Source organism: Mixophyes fleayi, chromosome 4, assembly GCF_038048845.1.
Source record: "Mixophyes fleayi isolate aMixFle1 chromosome 4, aMixFle1.hap1, whole genome shotgun sequence".
In the NCBI taxonomy this organism is placed as follows: Eukaryota; Metazoa; Chordata; class Amphibia; order Anura; family Limnodynastidae; genus Mixophyes; species Mixophyes fleayi.
This window is the reverse complement of record NC_134405.1, coordinates 63,489,359-63,503,678: the sequence shown is the minus strand read 5'-3', so window position 1 is coordinate 63,503,678 and position 14,320 is coordinate 63,489,359. Positions and strand designations below refer to the sequence as shown.

The 14,320-nt window shown below is 37.9% G+C and overlaps 1 protein-coding gene across 1 annotated transcript; it reads left to right on the top strand.

Moving 5' to 3' along the window:
• The first annotated feature begins 8,705 nt into the window (after nucleotides 1-8,705).
• On the top strand, nucleotides 8,706-12,613 carry LOC142151540 (interleukin-1 beta-like). Its single transcript, XM_075207289.1, has 7 exons — nucleotides 8,706-8,795; nucleotides 8,916-8,970; nucleotides 9,323-9,368; nucleotides 9,611-9,830; nucleotides 10,238-10,417; nucleotides 10,813-10,955; nucleotides 11,996-12,613. Exons 2-7 carry the CDS (start codon nucleotides 8,924-8,926, stop codon nucleotides 12,209-12,211), a joined length of 852 nt encoding a protein of 283 aa, XP_075063390.1. The 5' UTR covers nucleotides 8,706-8,795; nucleotides 8,916-8,923; the 3' UTR covers nucleotides 12,212-12,613.
• Nucleotides 12,614-14,320: the final 1,707 nt, after the last annotated feature.

Below are 14,320 nucleotides of genomic sequence, written 5' to 3'. Positions count from 1 at the left end.
TTTCTTTTTCACCTAACTATTCACTTTACATTGGAAATGATATACAGTAATTACTATTTGCATTTTATATTACCACTTTAATTCACTAATACATGTTTTTTTACACCTTTAATGCCAAGAAAGTTCCTTTGGCATAGGCAGCTCATTTAAACCAATTATATTTTACTTAATACTTTTTATTTAAACACTCAGAAATATACACAGAGGGCCTGAGTCATTAAGGCAAAAAAGGAGTAAATGTTCTCTGGGACAATCCATGTTACAATTTAAGGGGTGCAAATTAGTTTATTATTTTGCACATCAGTTAAATACTGGCTGTTTTTTCCTCTAGCACACAAATACTTGCTAGCTTTATTATTACACTGAAATTTAAACTTGATCTAGGACATGTCCTACCCCAAGTATAAATCTGTCCCAACATTTTAAATTTACCTCCCCCTCCAATGCAACATGGTTTTGCCCAGGTGCAAATGTTACTCCCTTTTTATGCTTTGCTCTCCTTAATGACTCAGGCCCAGAAAGAACAAGTTGGCAATGAGCCATTATGGAAAATACTTCACCAAGAACCATACAAGTACAGAGCCTCACCCAGAAAACAACATTCCTGAGTGAACCTGATTTATACAATTCAGTAAGAAAAAATATACCAACAAAAACAAAACAAAATATGGAGAAGATAAAAAAACAAAAACAAACAAACAACAAAACCACAGGAGACAACCACAGATATGCAATACTCAGAGTTAAAAAAGCATAAAACCATAATTGATATTTCCAAACTACCTGAACCCATCGCTGCCAAATCTTTTCATAGGCATGCATTACGTTTGGCATGGACCTTAACTGAAAGTGATTTCATTCAGTCTCACATATCCACCACACTTTATTGGCAATAAGTACTTTCTCACTTGACAGCAATAGTACATTTTACTTTAGCAAGGACACACTGAGCCAATTTATTCTAAGAGTTCTAATAAAATCCACCAAATAGAGCAGACCACGCTGAAAGGTGGACCCTAGTGCTGTCTCTGCCACCAAAGAGGTTAGAGATACTATTTCTGGAAGATTTATAGGGTTTCTCTTTAACCAAAATGTTATTAGACGATTTAGCCATATGTTCAAGTATGAAGGATCAATGTTTTTCCAAGTGAAAGTCTATTCTCCCAGCAAAACGGTCCGTGATCATGCCATAACAAACTCTACAGCTTAGAAATGAGTCCACTCCCAAACAGTTAAAATCTGCATCTCAGCTTAAACTGTTGTTATGGACATATCAGAAATAATACAAAAACAAAGTTTCTTCAGAATATTCTCAATTTATTAAGTATGCGCAATGCAGACCATTCAATTTAATTAGAACAATGGTCATTTCACATTAATTTTGCAAGCATTTTATGCCCTAATACCACAAAATTAATACGTAGATAAAGCATCATATAAGACTTTAGACCAATAATATCACTCCACATATCAGAGTCTCTCAACATCTCCCACCATCCCCCAGATATAGGCATAAATCCAAGTAGACCTTGCCTTATCTTACCAGGCGTGAACTTACTGTACCACAGCTTCCTTGTTCTCTGATATGTACAACAGAGGGCACATTTCAGTTTAAATACTATGCAATATACTTTAGACAAGTTTCCCCACACACCTTAAGCAACACTTTCTAAATAACAAAAAAACAACTTAATTTGTCAACATATATATGCACTGTAGCTTATTTAACTCTTACGCATCCTATTATTTTTACAACCAGCTTTAATTTAACTTCCATTTTGTGTGAATTGATTATCCATATCATTTGTCATCACTGGGAGACTGGTTTATCTTCCTTACAATATGTGAAAGCACCTGGGAAGATATCTGCAACAACACTCTGACCAGGAAAAAACAGTGGAGCTTTGCAAAAGGTCATTGCAGGAGTGGACCACTGCCTTGATCCATCTATCCCAAGCTTTAGAAGTGGCAGCCTCCAACTATTCTCCTGTGACCCATAGTCCATTTTCTTCTTTATGCCTCAGCAATCCTTTCCTCTTCTTTATGCCCTGTCAACCCTAACTCTTACACTTTTTTATGCACCTGGTAAGTGCTGAGGCACCAGGTGAAGATCAGTGAGGCATAAACCAGAGAATAAGACTGAACTGTATCTTATTCTTTGACCAGATGAGCAGCCAACTTCTGCATCCCATGACCTCCTACACACACTGCAAGAAAGTCACACAACTCCATCAGCACATCTGAGATCAGAGGCGGAGGGACGTGCATTGTGTACCACATGGTCTCCCTCCTTCTTCTGCAGGACAGAGCAGCGTGATTCCTACTTACTTCATTAAAGTCAGCTAAGGAATTTTTAGGCAGGTCTTCTTATTCACCAGGGCTGCAAAATTGTGCAAAGATGTTGTCTGTTTGGGTTGGGTACGAAATAATTAATCAGGGAAAATCAGTTAAACAACCCTTACAGCGCTACACAAATACTGCTGCAGATAAACCAAGTTAAAGACTACACCAAAGTCACAATACAAATTTAAAAGTGGTACAAAATGTTCTTTTTGCGCTGTATCTTCCACACAAACATATCAAGTTGCAATTATATAAAAAATAAATAAAATAAATGAATACTTATATTTAAAAAAGGTCCAGATATCTCCGCTTATCGTCCCTCTCCAATGATGATTAACATGTAAAGAGAGGAAGGAAAACAATAGTGTAATCCTGTATGATATAAAGTAGGATATTCTCTAGTTGACATGAATTACAAAAATGTACATAGAACGATAATCTGGATATGGATCGTAATGGTAAATTGTAAACATGAACACTGAATCAGGTGCAATCGTTAATCCTCCTACGGCGTGGGAAATCTCCCGCAGGGGGTACTACTTACTAAAGAGTAGTTTTAAATTGGCATTTCAAAACTTGTTATCCCAAACATCTCAGCAAGCGGACATCTTCGGTTAAAATAATTCTTTAATCACTGTTAAAACTTAAATACTCCTACCGGAACATGAATGATATTCAACAGATAATGAGTGAGGCTCCGTCCCAGCCGTCTCTGACACTGTGGCCACGAGAGAAGTCTTGTAGGTGTGAGTCAGAGGTGTTTACCAGAGACGAGACAAAGCGCAGGTCAGAGGTTGATCTAAGTGGAAGGGAGGAAGAGTATTTTGATATGAGATTTGAGATATCTTGTACCCACATTATGTTAATCTGGCACAATGCAATTAGTTTACATGTACGCTACATATATTATTATTATTATTAATTTTTATTTATAGGGCGCCACAAGGTGTCCGTGGCGCCGTACAGGGACAAAAACGAATTACAATACAAGGTGAGACCGCACAGTACAGTAAACATAAAGCACAGTAACTCAGTAAGCTCAATGCACAGTTAGTGGGCGGGGGGAGTATCCATAAATGACGGGGCCCAAAAGGAGGGCGCGGAAGACAGGGAGACCCCCAGAGGGGGGAGGAGGACCCTCGAGGAGGAGGGCTAAGTAGCTGGAGAGCAGAGTTAGAAGTGGTGGAAACAGGAGGAGAGATGGCCCTGCTCAGAGGAGCATACAATCTAAGGGGAGGGGTGGACAGACGGAGAAACGCAGGGGAGAGAGGGAGAGTAGAGGGACGGAGGCAGGGAAGGGGAAAGAAGGGGGAGAGGCAGAGGATAAGGTAGGTAGTTAAGTAATATATGCAGATGATACTATGTAAGCATGCCATTTAAAATAATTTCCAGGGTCACTTTGCTGTTGGTTAAAGTTGCATAGCGGAAAAAGCATATTATAAATGTAATACTTTTAATGGGCACTGATGCCTCGTAGTCAGACAATAGCTCAATAATGGCATCATTGCCCTGCAAGATTACATTGTCATTTTTTTATTGTTAGTTATTACTTTTCTGAAGCAAAGGTACTATAGTTTAACTGCAATTATGTAAAATATGAACTGCAAATAGTGCTTAAGAAGGAAGAAAAAAATATGTTGCTACAAAACTCATCATATTTCTCGTCCAATACAAAGTTTTGCAGCTTTGGAACAACCACTCGCGTTAATTTGTGGAATTGCGTCTAGATTACAGCTCTTCACCATTCAAAACTTCACCTGTTCACGGTGCCGCTAACTTTTTGTGTGTATGTTATTTCCCAATAATAACCTTCTTCTTGCCTTAGTCAGAATCCCGGGGAAACGTTTCTGGTTCTTCTTACAGCCCTGGTCGAAAAACCGAGTCTGTCTAATACTGCAGAGACTGCAACTTGTGATTGGTCACACCCATCCTCCACCACCATTTTAAAGGAACTAGCAAAATTGATTTGCTGGTTCTATATTACAGAACTGGAGGAGCTCCAGGACAAGTGGCCTGCATAGAGCTGCAGCAAGGGGAAGAAGAAGGTTAGTAACATTTATCAAGTAGGTGGTTGTCCAGCTTTAAAAAGCCTAAAACACTTTAATTATTAAATAATATGTATATTTCGCTGATTGTGTCTGCTTGGAGAACGGATTTCTTCCAGAGGCCAAGCTGTTTGGATGGAATCTTGCTACTCTATCTTATCTAATTTTTAGGGAAAACGCACCATCCCCCTAAAAATTCCTCAACAGCCCGGGCCGGGTCCCACCATTATAGGGAAACCACAAGCATGCCCCCCCTCTCATCGTGAAAATGAGGTGAAAGCTGGACCACACACAGTCGCTGCTTCTATCGGAAGTGAAAAAAAGAAAAAATTGTCTGTGCTTACACTCAATTACTGATAGATATCGCAAAATATAATAACAATAACAGTGTACTTCAAAGCATGCATAGATCAAATGTAAATAGTATTTTACACATACAAAACCAGCAACTGCAAAGCATGCCACTCTCTCCTGCCCCCCACCCCACCATCCTATTTGGCCAGCACCTATAACTATGCAAATAAAGTAAAGTATTCATAGTACAAATTACATTTAAAAAATATTTTTTTTTACAGTTACATCAATGAAAGTTTTATTTTCCTTACACTGGATCAATATAGTTTTTTTCTTTCAACATCACTAGCTACTGTATATCGTCATGAGTAATCCGACATGTGAAAAATGGTCTAATTATGACAGTAAAAAATATATTACATTATGAAGAAGCTAAAATCCCAGCACCATTTATGTAAACAATGGAATGTACACAAATAATGTAATACAATAACAACTTTCCATAGAAATGAGGAGGTATAATGCCACAAATAAGAGAAAGTACCCCAAAAAATCAAAAAAGTATCCAAAAAAACAAAACATAAAAAAAAACAAATTGCGTTCAGGCACACAAAACCCACAAAACCACAGTTCTAATATCAAATATTCCCAATGCACCATATGAAATGCCTTGTACTGTTAGGTAGTAGGTGAAAGGCTGTTGAAGAAATAAACCTATACGAGAGGGTTAAAATAACATCTAATAAATAACTTTCCACTGAAAATTTAAGAACATTCCAAAAGCTTTAAATTGGTCTAGAGAAATAAACGGTTTTGGGGTTTCCCCCTTATAAACAATATAGGGAAGTGATATGTTTTGCTGAAGCTTTGAATTTCTATTGTTGAGAAACACTTGTTATTTTGAACTTTGCTTTCCTCTCTCTTAGCAGGGAGCAGTGACCTTCTGACTAGAACTGTGCATTATATCCTTGCTAAGCAGCCACCTTTACTAGCCATCTGGATGGGCAGCACATTTCAGTTTGTGTAACTGGGCCTACAGGAGGTGCATACTTTCCACTTTACCAAAGGCTTGGCATAAAGGCCATTGCCAAACCATTTGTGGGATTGCGGTAGAAGGAAAATGATCCCTTTGATGTTCTGCCTACTACAACGTATGGACCACCTGCTAAATTAAATACAGACATCCAATTTTGCTCCTAAAATACAGCTTACTGATGTCATGGGAGCTGGGGGACATCAGGGCTGTCTTTATCTAATGTGTCATGTTTGCACATTTAAATGTTATAATTATGTTCGTGTCTGTGCACTATTACCACGTTTGACTGAAAAGACATTCCATTGAAAGTATTCTCCAAAGCACGATCACCAACACCTCTGAGGATAAGTAAACATCTGGGACTGGACCGCACACATTAAGGCACAAATACAAAATCAATCAGCGGCATAACTACATGACAGAGGCACAATAAGAGTTTGCAGCAGTTCTATATAATTGCATGTACAATATATCCAGAAAAACAGGTTAATCACACAGGCTCAGCTGGCAAGGGAATTGAAATTTGATCAGTAAATGATTACAATAATAAAAAATAGAAACTATAATGCTGACTTCAAAAAACGCAAAAATGTGGACTTGCAAAGCAGAAGCCTGTTATTCTTCTTTTGTGTGTCTGTGTCTATGGTAAGTGCAAGATGGTGACAGGAGAACAATGGGAGGAGATGTGAGAATTGGAGAATGGCATCCTTGCTGAATGTAGGCTAGCCACAGTAATGAGACTGGCTAAAAGCAGAATGCAAATACAAGATGTCATGTTTTAGTATTAGAGTAAATTGAAGGAGTAGAGACATTTACAGGGTGTTCCCGGTTTAGCTTACATTCACAGTTACATACTGGACCCAGAAAATTGCCAGATTGTTAAACATCTTCCGAAGTGCTGTTTATTGGGAATTAGCCATCCCTTTAATTGGGACAAATGTTACATTTTCCACACACATTTGCTAATGTAATGCATTTTTATTTGTGTGTGAAAACCGAGGTAATTATAATATTCAAATGTATACGTGACGCGTGAAACAAAGACAGTCCCAATGTCACCTTACTCTCATGAATTCACAGGCCGTAACTAGGGCTGTGCAAGTGGGGCGACCGCCAAGGGCGCAATGCTGAAGGGGGGCACAGTTTATGAATATTTTAGGTTAATTTGGTTAAAATTGAGGGCAAGGGGAGCGACAGTTTTCCTTCTCACTCCAGGTGCTAAATTTTTAAGTTATAGCTCTGCATGAATTATTTAGGACAGGGTTTCCCAAACCCAGTCACCAGGGCTCCCCAACAGTGCAGGTTTTCCAGATCTCTTTGCTAGAGCACAGGTTTATTAATTACTGACTGACACATTGTAACAGATCCACAGGTGGTTCTAATTATGTCACATGTGATCCAGAAAACCTGCACTGTTGGGGAGCCCTGAGGACTGGGTTTGGGAAACCCTGATTTAGGATATAAATGAGGCTCCAACAGGCAGCATTTTAAAATAAAAATAAAAGATGTACATAATGATAGGGGTTATCCAAAAGCAGGGCTGTCTTTCTCATTGGGCACGCTGGGCAACTGCCTGGGGGCCCCACATGCATAGGGGCCCCATAGCCAGGGCTCTGAAGTAATTAAGAGCAGAAAAAAACCTTACCTTTTTGCATTTACGTGGCAGCAATCCGGCTCCCTCCCTCTTCCCCTCCTCACTGCTGCGCTCGCACTGAATGTTGGGCGTGACGTCATCACGCCAGGCATTTTCAGTGAGGGGCCATGACGCGAAGGACAATCAAGCGAAGGAAGAAAGAAGAAAAGAAGAAAAAAGAAGAGAAGAAGGCGATAGAAAGGGAAGTGAAGGGGGACAAATAGGAGAATATTGGAGGGCACAGTATCTGATGCAGGGGTAGGGGAGAAGACCAGAGGTATGCTGAAGGGGGCAAATAGGAGTATATTGGAGGGCACAGTATCTGATACAGGGGGAGACCAGAATCAGGATGAAGGGGTGCAAACATAAAAAACATTTATGTGGATTAATCTCTATAGTACAGCATATTTTTTTAATGTTAAAACACTGAGTTTGAAGCAGGTAACAATAAATATAAACTTAATTTTATAGATAATTTACATTTTTATTCCTGTGAGTGTAGGTCCCCAGTTCACTGCTTTGCCTGGGGGCCCATAATGTTGTTAAGATGGCCCTGTACAAAAGTGATGTCAGGCAGGACTTTGAGATTTGTTTTTATTATTGCTGATATACACAGTCTTGTGACAGACAAATGTTCGGACTACACATCCCCACGGAGGCACCTCCATAAAGCAGTGTCCACCTATGTATGAGCACTGTTCCTAAATTGCATTTGCTTAAAAAAAGTGCTGCACATCTGCACCTGCATTCATTACAAACAGACCACCCTCCTACAAACAACCAGCTTGACCTGCGGGAATGACGGCTAACAATTTAATATTTCAGGTAAACTCTTAGTAGGAACCTCTTTTAGCAAACATGAGATGTCTATAGATATATCAAATAACCATATAAAGGAGTGGTGTATGGATCAATTATACAAGAAGCCTATTTATAGTACAAATGTAACTAAATAAATAACTTGCATTTTTTGTTTGGATTTGCTGTTTTTTGGGGGGAGGGGGATAATACATGTCTTCATTCTTATAAATGTATAGTCAATTTTATTATTATTATTCTGTTTTATATATCTTAAGGAAAAACAGCAATAACGTGAAATTTTGTTCAATATTTTGAGCAGGTCATACATAGCATGACAGATATTCGTCTCTTTATCAGGATTTACAGCCACCATTTAATACTTTTGTATTTGTCCGCTGACTGTATTAAAATTATTTTTACACGTCACTCTCAGTTCCTGAAACCCATTTTTAAATATACATTTAAATATAGAAGTTCACAAAATATACTCTGTTTGTGGGGGGAGGAGATGTGAAATCCTGCATTGCGTAAACATCCGTCATTCTTGCCTATATAATGCACTGGAGTGAAATGACAACTTAGATAACGATTTTTCTTCCTGGAGAAAGGGATCTCTATAGGACTAATTTTTTTGCATTGAACGGTAATAAACAATTTTCTGTTTCCTCTTGTACAGTATTATCAGTATATCTTACATTATTTGTGGGCAGAAATATAGTTTTATTTTCTATACTTATTTATGTTTAATATTATATTTCTACAGGTATAACAATGGCAGAAGTTCCTGAATTAAATGCAGTCTCAATGGACAGCTACAGGTAATATAACTTATCCTGCTATATAAGGGTTAATACAACCTATTATTAGGTGAGGCAGCTCGCTCAGGAGCAATAGCTGGAAGGCAGCAAAAATATAAAAAATAAATAAGTTCTTGCTGCCAACATCTAAATGAGAAGCTTTTACATTCCTAGTAATCATTAAAGTGACAGTATATGCATTTATAATGTACACTACACTAATATGAATGTGTGTTAGTTTGTATAAGGGATGACAACAGTGCCAGTGCAGCTGCTGCCTCACACAGCAGAATTATTGGGGCTTATGGAAGAATATATATTTGCGTTTCATTGTGGGAAGAAAATCAACATTATTTTCTTATTATATCTTTAGTGAAAACGAGGAGGAATTCTATGCAGACCCCCCCTGTGAAATGAAGGTAAATTTCTCACAACAATACTATTAATTAACATTCAATACAGTTAAAATTATTATTATTTTAGTTAAATCCAGTAAACCTGACACAATTAGTGAAAGTTTTTGTAAATTTTAAAAGTTATTTATCGATCAAAGGCACAATATCTATTCACTTATTTCTCAGAATTAGAGATTTTTATAGAAAGAACATAACATACCCAACATCTAAAAAACATCCTAAAAATTGCTAATTCTGTCCCACAGAGCAGTATGAAGCATTTAGAATGGACCTCGTGTCACACCAGTTGGTCACCGTGCAGATCTGGAATACAGTCAGACATAAAGAAGCACAGAAAGCCTGTGCACTCCTTCAAGAAGGCAATAATGCTGGTAGTAGTTGTGGAAAAGCTGAAGGGAAGGAAATGTTGTGACAAACAGACCTTTTTCGATGACAATGACCTGCTGAACCACATCCTAGTGGAGGGTAAGATCACTTGCAGTTATTAATTCTTCTAAACCAGCTAACTTATGGAATGACAGCCAGAAGTGGTCCCCACGACATTTAAAGTGGGGATCTATTTTTTCTATAAAATTGTAAAAATGTATTTAGAGACGCTATGGCAAAAGCTAGCAGTTAAAACAGTAATAATAATAATAATAATAATAGTAATAATAAGTATATATATATATATATATATATATATATATATATATATATATATATATGCATTATAACCACATTCCCCTTAGACCAGAGAGCAGAACATTTGTCCTGCTGCCAGGTTTCAATTCTTATCTGAGACACATGCAGTCCACACAACTTAAGATAATTCATGTGCAAGAACCTGATTAAATGATAGACATTTTAACATGGTCTTTTTCTTTCTTTAGAAGAAATTTCCTTCAACACCATAGATGACACATGTGCGCCTCCGTCCAAATTCCGATATAGTAAAACAACTGTGCACATTATTCGAGACAGCAGACAGAAGTGTCTGACACTGCAGGAATATGAAGGCAACGCTCATCTTGTGGCCTTGTTTCTACAGGGGAAGAACCTTGAGCAAGAAGGTAAGCCCTTATTTACGTATTACTTACTTTATATTCTGGAAAACAGTGAATGATAAGGTTATAACACCTAATACTGCAGAGACCATCACATTTCATATCAGAGTATAAGAAGCTTGCTGGGTTAGCAAACTGGATTTAAACAACATTAGAAGACATAAGTAAAATTATTATTTTTATCTGTGTTTTCTACAAGCTAAGGCATCAATAATATATTTAGCTTATATATATATATATATATATATTTAATTTAAGTTTTACTATCTGGATAAAATCCTGCATGTAAAGTGTATCTGGTGCATAGAAATAAGCAATTGACACTGTGCACTTCACATACACAACACATTATATTATACAATAAGAGAATATTATATAAACACCTTTTTTCTTCTTTTCAGCAAAGATAAACATGGGCAGCTACATTTCAGCACCTGTTGTGGCAGACAAACGTCCAGTCACATTGGGTCTGGCAGGTCGCAATCTCTTTTTATCTTGTACTCCTGAAGAAGATAAGGCAGATACTCCGGTTCTATCTCTGACGGTGAGTATGTATGAATGACGGTTCTTGTCAGTGGAGGCATTGATACCTCAAAACTAATGGCTAGCACACCTAACGCACATAAATAAAACACCTCAAATCACTTTGAAAGCTAACACTGATAATTTTCCATAACTACATGTCCCATATCTATGTTTCCAGCCCTATGCTAGATGAAAATAACTTTTGTATTAAATAATCTCTTTAATCAATCAAAAGCATGTGCAAACAAAGTCAAGCACAAATAAACAGAACATAGCATAATAAATGCTACTGTAATGGCCTAGAGGGGATCCTGCTAGATTCGTATAATCAGTGCTCAGTGGTGAACAACAAGGCCGGAGTAGCAGGACCAATACTCTGACATGAGACCTGCTGCCAGAGGGAGTCACACCAATGTACATCAGCTCATTTGTGTACACAGCATAAGGATTGGCCACTGCGCAACCAGATTTCTTTCTATAAAGCTGTTATTTCAGTATCCAAACAGGTCAACCTAATGTGCACATATATTAAATACTTGTTTTAATTTTATTTAAATGCATTTTTAGTTTAGAGTCCCAATTTTTTTCATTCACTACATATTTTTACCAATGTTTTACTTAACCTGTAAACATTAGTTAAAGAAGATGAAATGTCCAGCTCATAAGTAGATGACAGATTAGGTTGTATATAATTTTAATATGTACTTATCTGTCTAGCAATAGTAAATAGAAACAAATTAAGAAATTAAGGAATTTAGATGTGTTGTCCCCATTTTAAGTCATTGAAAGTGGAGAGATCATCACTTAAAAATAGAAATATGGGTCACAAAGCTGATTCACAAATATATTTGGGTTTTAGAGAAATAAAGTTAAGTACCCCTAGTAGAAAGCAACTGAAAAAACAGACCATTATTTCATTACAGTATCATTGGTGGTGTAATAGTCACTTGTAATAAGATTATACATCCTGAGCCAAAACGTTGAATTTTCAGTTGTTTGCTGCACAATCTATTCTCTCCTGAATCTCAGCTAAACTCTTCTCATATTTATTTCTCTTAGGAGGTCACCAACATTCAGGGGAAAAGGAACAATGATTTGCTGCCCTACCTCTTCTACAAAACACAGAATACCAGTAATAGCACCACCTTTGAGTCAGTGGCTTTCCCTGGGTGGTATATTAGCACGTCACAGGATGAGCACAAGTTTGTGCAAATGAAGCCACAAGATGATCAAGAATTTCTAAGAGATTTTGTTACTTATCCAGGAGTAATCTGAGATCCAAACACCTCTATGTATGTACTATGTACAGCACAGAATTCAGTGTCCTTTCTGTCACATATTTGACATTAGTTGTCCTTCAGAAACTTTGTCAGACCTGGCAGAATTTGTTTTATTGTAATCACTTTCATAAAGTTCAGATTCTCAGTCAGAGAACAAAAAGTAGCTCCATCAAGAGTTCTATATTGTGTACAGTGTATTGTTTATATATATATTTAATATGTGTTAAGAGTTTGTTGTACTTTGTATTTATGGTAACAATGATAAATGGTTGCTTTGTAAATAGTTACTTTATCTCTATTTGTTATCTGTAGATGTTTCATTATTTATGGAGGAAATGCGATTTTTTTATGGCAAGATTTGAGGTTGAATAAATAAAAATGATGGGAATAAAAATCATCTTTGTGATGTCATTTACATTTTTGATTTACAAAATGCTGCACTGTTAGATGCACATGTCTGTTCCGAACCTCTACAAAATGTTGTGTCTATATGGCCGCCTGTCGGGGTAAAAAAATCAATTATTCTAAACAGAGGAACTCTCTTTACAACTTCACCCACCTACCCTTGAGCTCCTCAAGAGTAAGTTCAACTTTTCTTGGAGAAATAACAAATAAAATATTTGGGGGTTCACATCACCCTCACACATGACACTCTCTACAAAGACAACCTCCTTCCCATCATAAGAGCCATCAAACTAGACCTGTTCAGGTGCCAGAAGCTTTTATATCTTGGTTAGGAAGAATTGTGGCCCTTAAAATGAGTATACTGCTTAGGCTGCTCTACCTTTTCTAGATACTGTTGATCCAGGTTCGCAAGCCTACTCTAACCTAACTACATAAATGGTTTGTCCAATTTACATGGAAAGATAAACTTCCGAGAACCAGCTTTGCTGACTTGAGGCAAGCCAGCTCCAGTGGAGGAAGAGGCTTCCCAGACATTCATCTAACTACCTGACCTCCCACATAAGCCAGTTTGTGGTCTAGTTTGCGACTAACCATGCCCCTAGATGGACTGCCCTAGAATCTGCTTCTTGCGACGTCTCATCTTTGGTGACAGTTGTGGCTGTGGTGCCAAAGTTAAGCCAGAGTTAACTTACTCACACCCACTAGTTTGCTTCTCCAGATGGATTTAGGATCTCTGCAAAATCCAGTTTAGAACTACGAATAATACAATAAGATAGACGAACTACATGAATAATGCAACCAGCAAGTAATCTGGGAAATCGCAGATTGATGGGAATATTGTTAAATCGAAGATTAGAGAATATACACTATATGGACAAAAGTATTTGTATGCTTGACCATTACACCAACAGAGATTGTAATGACATTGTATTCAAATGCTTATACTTTAATATGGAGTTGGTCCCCCTTTTGCAGCAATAACAGCTTCCACTCTTTTTGGAAGGCTTTCCACAAGAGTGTTTCTGTGGAATTTGTGCCTATCCATTCTGTAGAGCATTTATGAGGTCAGGTACTGATGTTGGATGGGAAAGCCAGGCTCGCAATCTCCATTACAGTTCATACCAAAGGTGTTCGATGGGGTTCAGGTCAGGGCTCTGTGCGGGCCAGTCAAGTTCTTCCCACCAAACTCATCAAACCATGTCTTTGCTTTGTGGACTGGGGCACAGTCATGTTGGAATAGAAAACTGTGCCACAAAGTTGGAAGCATAGCATTGTGCAAAATTACTTGGTAGGCTGAAGCATTAAGATTACTCTTCACTGAATATAAGGGGCCAAGCCAAAACCCTGGAAAACAGTCCTATACCCTTATCCGTCCCCCACCAGACTTTACAGTTGGCATAATGCAGTCAAGTAGGTAACGTTCTTCCAGCATCTGCCAAACCCAGACTCGCCCATTTGACTGCCAAAAAGTGAAGCGTGATTCGTCACTCCACAGAACACGTTTCCACTGCTCCACAGTCCAGTGTCAGTGTGCTTTACACCACTCAATCCGACATTTGGCATTGGTCTTGGTGATGTGAGGCTTGCATGCAGCTGCTCGGCTATGAAAACCTTTTCCATTAAGCTCCCGCCCCCCAAAAAATTATACTTACATTAATGCCAGTGAAAGTTCATAAGTCTTCAGCTATGGAATCAGCAG

Coding starts and splice junctions, on each gene's coding strand:
- LOC142151540 (XM_075207289.1), top strand. CDS start 8,924: ATGGCAGAAGTTCCTGAATTAAATGCAGTCTCAATGGACAGCTACAG. Junction 8,971..9,322: donor GTCTCAATGGACAGCTACAG/GTAATATAACTT, acceptor TTATATCTTTAG/TGAAAACGAGGAGGAATTCT. Junction 9,369..9,610: donor ACCCCCCCTGTGAAATGAAG/GTAAATTTCTCA, acceptor TCTGTCCCACAG/AGCAGTATGAAGCATTTAGA.